The sequence below is a fragment of the Tigriopus californicus genome, chromosome 3 (genome assembly GCF_007210705.1).
Source record: "Tigriopus californicus strain San Diego chromosome 3, Tcal_SD_v2.1, whole genome shotgun sequence".
Lineage (NCBI taxonomy): Eukaryota > Metazoa > Arthropoda > Copepoda > Harpacticoida > Harpacticidae > Tigriopus > Tigriopus californicus.
Window position 1 is genome coordinate 6,120,210 of NC_081442.1, and position 10,410 is coordinate 6,130,619.

The 10,410-nt window shown below is 45.6% G+C and overlaps 1 protein-coding gene across 1 annotated transcript in view; it reads right to left on the minus strand.

Annotated features, from left to right (window-relative positions):
• Positions 1-10,113, minus strand: part of LOC131878111 (uncharacterized) — a 20,499-nt gene extending 10,386 nt beyond the window's left edge. The window contains exons 1-4 of the mRNA XM_059224013.1: positions 9,839-10,113; positions 6,803-7,105; positions 4,029-4,275; positions 2,078-2,344 (exon numbers count right to left, since the gene is read on the minus strand). Coding sequence (XP_059079996.1) covers positions 2,078-2,344; positions 4,029-4,275; positions 6,803-7,105; positions 9,839-10,113 — 1,092 coding nt within the window. The remainder of the gene's footprint in view (positions 1-2,077; positions 2,345-4,028; positions 4,276-6,802; positions 7,106-9,838) is intronic.
• Positions 10,114-10,410: the final 297 nt, after the last annotated feature.

Genomic DNA, 10,410 nt, shown 5'->3' on the forward strand with positions numbered 1-10,410 from the left:
GATTTTGAGACATCGCATCACTCAATATGGGGATCAATCAAGATTTTTTTTTTACCAAATGCCTCAATGCTGTCAGCCTTTTTTCTCACTTCGTAGAAACACCAATCAAGACATTTCGAAATTCGTTTTATGTTTCCCAAGCATTTTTGCAAGACTGATCTTTGTTTCTATATTGTGATGACTCATCAGTTTAACTTTAGCAGCAAGGTTTCCTCAAGTTGAGCTTTCGATTGTAGGAAAACACAATTAATCTAATTGGGTCCATAATCCCTGAAAGTCGTTGATAGCAAGAGTTGGCATCTACAGAAGACGTTACATATAAATGAGTTGGAAACTTTTGGGCTACAAGTAATTTCAAAAGTCATGCCATTCCAACAAGTCGAGAATATGGCTCCTCGGGTCATTTTCCTCCGGTTGTAATACCGTCACTTTTCCTGCATCACACAAGCGTGACAAGAATATTACATCAAGCTGTGGCCTTTCATCTAGCGTGGGAAAGCATCAAAAAGCTTTAAACTCGAGCAGTCCTATTACTATACTGTACAGTATACAATATACTGTACGTACCGTTCAGTACAGTTGTTCTCGAGATTCGCAATTTTGGTCGAGGATGTACAGATTTCCTGCCAAAGAGCCATTTGCTCTCTTGAGTATCTTGGCTTGTCGCACGCTTGCAAATTTGCTCATTTCCTGAGCTGACATTTTTAATTACTGCCCCTCTCTCCACTGTACTACTCACAGCATGGTCGTGCTTTTCCATCCCGCAACTCGCTGTGCCACAGTACGTACATAGAAGCAAGGATTACTCTCACGAGAAGTCCTCCTCATGTTTGAGCATGGATTGGTGCAAAATCTGCTTTTGAGCGGCCTATTTACGCGTTTTCCCCGCGTGACTGCCTTTGGCAGCATCTACCATTTACGTACGTACAGTAGAATTGAATTGAGGTGCGATGGCAGGGTACTTGTGTGTAGGTACTATACTTACGGTTACACACAATTAGGGAATTCGCTCAGTGGGCTTTGCAATGGAAACTTTGAAATCAATCCACTTCAACATGAAGGGAGAGAGGCTTGGCCTTGGCCACACAAGGCCGACGTGTTCCATAGGCCTCATACCTACATATACGTCAAGCCAATGCACGCGAATCAAATGAAACCAACACCATCAGGAATGAGTGGCATTCTGATTGAATTGCACTCAAGAATCGTGTGCATTTCAGGACTGCCGATGACTTCAAACCCAGGCACACTCTTGTTGCTCTAAATCGGCCGGTAGGGGCGGTCCATAGTTCAATCATACTTTTCTAACAAAGGCAATCAGTGTCAAGAGGGACGCTGTCCTTAAATACCAATGACAAAACAGCGCTGGGATAGCGACCCTGATCAGTTCTAAATGAAATTTGGTTGCATTAGAATTAGACTTGAGACCAAGGTGGTGACGGTTTCAGCCCAAATGGAGAGGAAAATGAAAGAGGAAAACAGACTTCACGCACGCACGTGCATTGGCCTTGATGCTGCATATATGGTAAAGGTTATTGAAAACTGGAAACCTTTCAACACCCATTTGACAGGCACACCCAAGGATGGGTGGTTGACAGATGAAGAGTGTTCGAATTGCACCCAAATTAAATTACCCAACGATGGCTCGAATGTCAGATCACCGCCCTCCAGAAGAACGGCTCTCCTAATACGGTGTGCTCAAAGGTCTTGGGATTGGGGGAAATGGAAAGAAAGCGAAGAACTCTTACTTTAGGGAACGTATCTGGCCTATGTAAAAGAGTGCTTCTAGGTCTTCTCTGCACGTAGTCTCCATACAACAATGTTTACCGGAAATGCGATCTTTGGCCATGAAGGTTCGAAGGCACTGAAGGGTGATATTGCTTGTCCTTGAGAACCAGACAAAACAGGCAGCAGTCCTATTGATCGCTTGTTACCCTGGGGTTGCTCACCCGGCAAAAACAAGATCATCCATTGACAAACTACTCCTGAGCCTCGCTCGCAATGGTGTTGCCAATTTTTTCTACCGCACGAAGTGCAAACCCATAAACGCTGAGTGAAGTATCACATTTCTGCTTACCTGGGGAGGTTTGGGTGGCATTGGCACCACCACGTGCAATGTGAATTGAGCCATGGCCCGCCCCGCCTTGTTTTCAGCGATACAAGCAAATGTTCCATTATCATCCGTGGTTGTGGAACTTAGGAAGAGCTCACTCTTGATGTGGCTGGGTTTGATCACACTCTGGATGTAGAAATAGTGACGCATATCGATGTCATCAATTAGCGTGGAGCCGTTATTGATATACGTGTCTCGATATCGCCAAACCACTTGAGCCTCGGGGATAGCCTAGAAACGAGAACAGTCACCAAAAAGGACGACGACGTTAATGGAAGACCAAGATACCGGCTCAATCAGCCATGGTTACAAAATTCGCAGATGTGACTTTGTTCGTTGTTTGGGAACGTAATGGGTCGAGATCGAACATGAGATTGGGATTGCAAAGTCATGAAATTAGTTTCTGTTCATAAAACAAGTGCTCTTGGCAGGCTGCCAAGGAATGAATGCATTTTGGGCTCCCGTGGAATGTGAGCTGATATATGTAGCTGGCACTTGTAGGGCGAGGAGGACAGCTCTTTGACCCGTTGAGGTGGCGAAAGTTTTCCATATGGGGCATGCCGAGCCAATGAGGTCCTTGGGAACTTGAATCAGGAAACAATTCATATCGCCAATGTTAAGCTTTATTGGTGCCGAAACTTTCGATCGCAGTTTGGTCACAGGAAACATGCGTCTCATGTTCCTGGAAGTAGGCTGTTTGGCATTGTACATTGAATTATTTCATTTAAGTCACGAATTGGCGGACTTGGCTAGTGGTTGACTCGTCAAAGCTCTATGTAGCTCAATGGATCCTCGTCCACAGCCAGATTGAGTCCCCTTTGGTTGCTTGGCTGCACTTGAATGGTTGCTGGGGCCTGGTTTAATTTCCCAAGTGGAAATTCAAGTACAGCACTTTTTTCCCTCTTTGTTCCGCTAAACGGAGGGAGATCTCTCGTGTTTTGTCGCGGTACTATGTAGTCTCTTGGCACGTTTGTGTGCTTTTAAGCATTTATGGCCTGGAATCAAGGCTCTAGAATATCAGAGGCAATGCGCACATGGTCCACCATGTAGGCCAAGTAGCCAGTTCATCTTTTTCTTCTTGAAAAAAGAGGCACCAACTTTGAGGATTAGATGGCACCCAGCATCCACATGCACTTCTATGAAACTTGGTAACTTGTGAGCAGGCAGGCTCATATAAATGTTTACGCAGGGTGCGGGTGTGGGTGTGAGTATGGGTGAGTATGGGTGAGCGTGGTGCAAGAGCTGGATTTCTGCCACTTCAATGGTCGGGGACAAAAGCCGCACGGTATTGCACGCACGCACGCACGCACACTTTGCTATGGACCCAAAATTTGGTGCTAGTCGTTGGACCAAGAAATGACTCTCTTTGCAGCGGTACGTATGCTCACTCCGTCTTTCCGTCTCTATTTGCTTGTTTGTTTTCCTTTTGATTCAAAATGGAACAAAAAGACTGAAAGACCCGAGAGGGTCCTTATTACGGGAGGAATGGCTGTTGTTGTTGTTGCTGTTGCCATTGTTACCATTGTTGTTACGCCTCTACGTTTTCTGCCACTACTACTTCCACTTGGAGTTTCCGTTCTTGCTCAATCCAAGACAGCATGGAATTAAGGACAAGTAGGGCTTTCTCAGCAAGTAGAGGGTCTGTTTTATTCCCGAGTATGGAATTCCCCGGGACAGGTTGACATAATCCTTGGACAATCGGGAACCAAAGTAAGGAGAGGGGTGTCCTTCTTTGTTCGTCACGAGCGATTTGGAAAAAGGACCTGCATTTCATCTGCGGCAAATGATGCCCTTTCTTTAAATTCATCTCAAAGCATAATCAAACCATACATGTATAAGGTGAATTGATTTCAATTGACCTCCTCCCAAGGATATACGTAGAGCCCAAGCTCATTTCAGGATAGATTTTTCATACCTTCACTGAGCACACCAAGGACATGTTCTTGCCTTCGATGACTTCGAGATACATGGAAGTGGGAGAAACTTCGGGAATGCATGCAAACTCCGTGTCTGGAAGCTTCGTAATTTCCTCATTAATAATCCTGGGAGGCGAATGGCATTTGGGCTCCACCGAGTAAGGGACACTAAAATTCCTCAACCATCGATGCATGGAGAGCATCTGACAATCACAATGCCAACGGTTGCCATGGAGAGTCAAGTCTCTGAAAGTAAGTAAGAAAGACAAAATGAATGCTATAACAGATGAAGCAGCATTATCGATCGTAGGGTAGTATGACTGATAATCGTAGTTGAGGATGAAAACGTCGTAATCAATGCCAATGCATGTTAACTCCACTGTTCGCTTTAAGTTCGGTTGTTTTTTGGACAATGCAAACGAACAACAGTCCTTTCATTTGTTATTTTCGAACCCCTATCTGGCTATGGTTTGAGTTCGGAGTGCGGCAAAGATTAGAAGGAAACAAGCCGTGAGAAATGAGGCCACCTTCTACAACGACTCGGTACTACTTTTCCACCCGAACAACCTTTCACTGAATCAAGGTAAGCACCAGAGAGAACGAGAATGAGAGAGAGGGAGAGAGAGACAGAAAATGTCAGAGAGAAAACGACGCATCAAGGCGAAAAAAACGAGAAAAAAAGAATGAAAAAGAGAGCCGTTTAAGCGCAAAAAAGGTCGAATCCCAAACTTTATTTTTCCAGACAAGATGAGGCTATAGCTGGAACTAGTCCTTCAGTTCACTTGCTCCCTCTTCTACCAGCTTGGTGGTGTCGGATTGGTAGGCTTACCTCCTCCCTCTTCTCTCCAACCTTCAGCCATCATTTCGAAGGCTTGTATTTGTACTCGTTCCAGTTCCCTTTGTGCCAAGTCTAACCAAATCCCACACATGGATACAGAGACTTGAACTCTGCAGTGACCTTACTTCAATGGATCTAAGTGCGCTTCATCTCCAGCAAGTCTTATGACCTAACACCCTTCGCTTCATTCAACTTAAGTCCTTTTTTGGCAGCATCTCACCATTCGCCATTCGCCAGTCTCAGTTATATGCCTACCAACCGACCTAATACCAAAGTTTATGGCCAAATGGGAACCAACCTACAACATACTTAAGTGCCACATCTAACATGGTAGTAGCTCAGTGAGCAATGATCATATCCCAACGCCTATTGACTGGCTAGGCCTGCCTGGGGCGTGTCATGAATAAACGGATCGATGGCAAGCTTGCTTGCTTGCTTGCTTGTGGTTCGCCAAGTCCGAGAAAACTCCCAGACGACTTTCACGTCTTGCTGTGGCATGTGGGCATTAACAATTTAGCATCCTCCTGAGATGGAACAAGGTCAGAAAACCCCTTTCCCAGACTTTTGCCGACCTTTCTTCGCCTATCGCTTCGAACTCGAGGAGGACGGTGACTTGGCATTAATACGGAAGTACTCTAGGTAGCAGAAGGGAAACACCTAGATTCGCCTCGGATCACAGCCTTGAGTCGTCCCTTGGCGTTGTGTACCAACACCATAAATAACTGTCGAGGAAAGGCCATGAAGAGGAGGCGTGGTAATGGCAGTAGGGGGTTGTTGAGCAAGAAGTCTTTGCCAAAAGAAATCGGTTTCCGATATTCAGATTGGGTTCTTTGGGAACATGGTTTTGCGCACACTCATAAACGCACAGGAGCACTCGTAGTACAGGATGTGAGCCCCCGGAAGCTCCAAAGGTAGAACAGACACACGAGGTGGTGTGGATTTGGAACATCTTGCTTAGCTATGGGTAGGAGTAGATATTTGGCCTTTAGCCTTTAGCCTTTGGCCGTAACGGCCCGACTTAGCACGATCCTTCAACCTGGCGTGATTCGGCATATTGTACTAACGTGCGTTAACATAGACATATGCCAATTGGCTAGGTTGGTTTTGGCTTGACATTGCTCACTTACGAAGCTCACGTGACCTTGAGAAGTCACGATCTAGGAAATCTTTAGTCTGTTTATCGACGACCAAGAAAACCGATATCAAGAACTATTCGAATTACGTCATGTCAGTTTCTCACATAGCTGAAAACACGATAGCCGAGGTTGTAACTATGTAGTGTATATAAATGGCGTATAGCGTAGTTATTGGGATTCTCGCGATGAGAAGTTTGCAACAAGTTTTGTCCGTCACTTGGAAGGACTTGAGGCGTTGTGGCTGTGGCTCCGTGGGACTTTTAGAAGCAGCCAAAGACCAAGATTCTCTTCCTGGCAGCAGATCCCAGCCACAAACTCAGTCAGTCAGTCAGCCAGCCAGCCGGCCACCAAATAAGTAGGTAGAGAAGCCTTCTGCCAATTCCTTGGGGACGACCCAAAGGACCCTTATCCTCTCTAACCTCAAACTCAGCAACGAGGAAAGCCTTAGACGCCTAAAGGAGAACTTCGCCAAAGTTAGAGAATCAAGCTGTGTAAAAGTGGCTCACTTATTCTCTCGTTCCTTGGCATCAATCTCCACCCCCTCCCAAAAAAACCGAACCCATCCGATTGTTTCTCTCGCGTGGTTTCTTTCTTTCGTCGTACGTTTGCCTTCGGGACTGAGGTGGTCGAGGACGCCCACATATACCTTTATTCGTCCCGAAGTCTCCCAGATTCAGGATTGTAATGAGTTCTTTTTTCCCATCGTCCAATTGGCGCCTTGAATCTATTGCAAATCGACGAGGCTCCTTGGATTTGGATGCATCCCGCATTTACTGGGGTGGGACTGGGACAGACTTACCTGAGCTTAGGTGGGAAACTTTGGGCAGGGTCCATGGAACGAAGACGATTATTTTCGAGGCGAAGATATTCCAAGTTCTCCAGATCTCTGAAAGTGGTCTCCCCGAGGAATTCAAGTCCGCATTCTCCCAAGTCCAAGCTGTTCAGGTCACGGAGGGCTAGGAATGCCTCATTCGGGATTTCCCTGATTTGATTACCCTTCAGGGAGAGCCGCATCAGATATTTGCAATCGTCTGTTGTGAAGCGCGGGACGCTCGAAAGCCCGTTGTGACTGAGGTCCAACTCAATCAAATTGGTCAAACCCCTGAAACAAAACAAGATGAAAAGAAAATGAAAAAATTGAAATGACCCTAGGTTCGACCATTGAAGCTATTAAAGCAACAACTTCTGATGTAATCAAACACCCGACTCGGCTAGCCAGGGATCGAACCAAGAGTTGCGCAATGATAAGCGGACGCTCAACCACTACGCTACACTATAACGACTAGCCGCTCTTTTATAAATCATTTCAAAATTGGTTTGAAACCGATAGCTTGGCTCTCAAACAAGTGGGTGAGGAAGTTGGGTTTATCAAGAACATGGTTTGTAGGTTTTGTTATTAGTGCGGTAGGCTAATGAATAGCAAACTTGCTACCTCGACATTTTTCGCTCTTTCTTTCCATCGACAAGCTCTAATGCTATCTCCTTAGTTGCATGGGTAATTGGAGGTTTCACTGAGAGCTCTACAATCAACTTCCCCTGGAACAATACTTGGTTCGTGAAAATCTACCGTACTCACCATTCCTCAGCAACCAAGTACCAGCAAAGTTGTGTTACACTGCCCCTGCACTAACAAGGGCCTAATTTGGCTGGTCGAGAAACGAAGGTTGGCCATGATGAAGATGCCTCATCCGTTAAGTTGGTGGGTGGGTTAGCTTGCACTGAGAAACATTTCTAAGCATTCATCTCCGACCTTTCCCTAATCGTAATTCAGGCCTTGACAACTCATATCCACATATGGAGTATGTACAAGGGCTTTCCAAAAATATGTACGTAGATAAATAAATAAATAGAGGAGAATGAACGTGATTGCATAAGAAAGTACTGCCTTGAAGATGACCTCTTCCTTGCTCTCGTGTGTGAATTGCAGTCTTTCCAACCAACCATTTCGCACAGAGAAGAGATAGGGCCCCAACCTAGGAAGAAGCGTGAGTGTCTGAAGTGGCTCCCAAGGTTTGTCCTGAGTACCAAATGGAAATTGGACCGACCCACTCAAGAAGGGAGAATCGTCCTTCTCTCTCTCTCTCTCTCTCTCTCTGGCAGCTGCCGTGGCGTGTGTGTCGTGTTGTATGCCATTCATGTTCCATACATTTGTGTGGACCACCCGGCTCAATGGTGACCGGTGTGAGGTGGAAATCTGGTGCATTGAGGATCGCTTGTTTCAATGATTGGAAAATTGGACCCGCGGAATTCTGAATGGTATTCAATTTCGGGTCTTATCCTTGGTTAGAAATCGGTTCCACTTTTTCGGCTCCTTGAAACGCCTTGAAGAGCTCTGAATCTCTATCATAGCATGCCCTATACGTATATTTCGACGGTGGTTTGAACTGAAGGAGGTTACTTTTTAGTTTGTTTCCCTCTCAAGTTCGGACGTGAAGAAAGTCAGGCTTGAGTGCAATTTCAATTTCCTTTCTCTTTTTGGTCCATCGCTCTTATAAACCACCAATCCAACGATTGTCGGCTCAGAGACAGAGAGACCCAGGCCAGATTAAATGGACATAAAAAGACTGGATAAGAGCCAAAATTGAACAGGGAAAGTGGAACCCAAAGGGATTACGCTTTCAAACCTGACTGGTCGATCATGGAGCATTCTCGAGGCCAACTTGATTTTAAAATGGTTGGCTATTTGTCATTTGTATTGATTTTTCGCTCAAATGTCTCCTATTCCCATCATCCCAGAACATCTGTCTAGCCTAAATATAATAGATGGTATACGAGGAAATCCTCACTGAAAGATTTGATCCTTTCCTGATTTCGTTCACTAAGCTAAGACCACAGGTGGTCACAACTTGGCTTTCAAGTGCAGGTACGTAATACTTGGGACTGTTGTTCAACATTTACTCAAGACAAGGATGATTTTGGTGACGACGACGTGTTCCCTCGGCCATTGGCCATTGCAAGTTTGATGAATATAAATGAAGGGAACTACTTGAACTTCTCTAATTCGCTAATCCCGCATTATTCGACTTCAGACGCTCTACAGTAGGTATAGTCCATCAGATTGAGTTTGAAAATCGGTCCCTTTCCCTCGTTTGCGTTTTGTAGTAGAAGCCATCATGGAAAGTCGTGCCAAAAATGAAATGCATTTAAATCGATGGTCCTTGAAGAGTGTCTTTCGTTGAAGTAGCTATCTACACTGTGGAGCGGGGAAATTCATTAACTAGCTCTTCGTCTTCTTCTTCTTCTTCTTCTTCTTCGTCTTCTTCCCCCACCACTTCTATTGTACGCTCAAGTAATTGTAACGAACAAAGTTGGCAAATTAACTGTCACATGCTGGCTGGGGTCTCGTATGAAACTCACTTGTGTGCCGCTCCTCGCTCCTCGTTTTTCTCGCCAGCTCGTTCACCCACCAACTAACTAACTAACTAACTGATTCATGAAACGGATTATTCAACCCTTTGGAAAAGAAGTTTTTCACTTGGTGAAATGACTAACTTATTCAGTGGGTGCCTGAAATGTGTTCAATTCAACCAAGAGCTCGTTTGATGGGAAATGCAGTGCATTTCTTGAAGAACTGGGAAGTGTCCGCGGCTGGCCGGAATAACCTTCATCCTTGCTTGCCCTCCTTGCCCTTTTCTACTACAACCCTTAGGGTCCAAGATAAGCGCGAACAATTCATTAGAAATGGCTTCGTTCGCTGGATAGCATCAGTGAAAACATAAGCCAGAACCAACCATCCCGCTTTAGTTGAGTCTTCTGTTTGACCATTTGAGCCTTGAAAGGTCACCCACCATGCTCCCCGAGGGGAAGTCTTCAAGAAGTAAGTCCATTCACTCACCTGAAGCAATGATCCGCGACCGTTTTCACGGAACTCCGAGCCAGATATATCTTTTGTAGATTGGGCAAGTGGAGCGTCAGGAAGATATCCATGGGCAGAATGGGTAAATAGTTATGACTGAGATCCAGCACTTGGGTGTCCTTTTCAATGTTTGGAATGGCCGAGAGCGAGGCATTCACACATTCTACAGTTTGTTTGCCACCCTTCCATTTGCACGAGCACGTTTCTGGACAATCAGCCTTGGTGATGGCCAATTGGAGAAGACCGACTGTCATGGCCAAGGCCAAAACGAAGGTCTCCAGAGAAGAGGACGAAGGAAACAATGACGCAGGGAAAAGGAACGTCGAGAACGAGGATGATGATGATGACGATGAAGAAGGCATTATTCCGGAACGCAGCCAAAGGCCACGAGGACAACCTCAAACAACGGAACGCCGACAGGCAGACACCAACAACACCACCATATCACGACCATCCAACCGAAATTGGACGAGACAATCGGAAGAAGGACCTCGATGAAGACAAATGGCGCCAACCTAGACGGTGGGGACTGGCACCACTACCCCCAATGG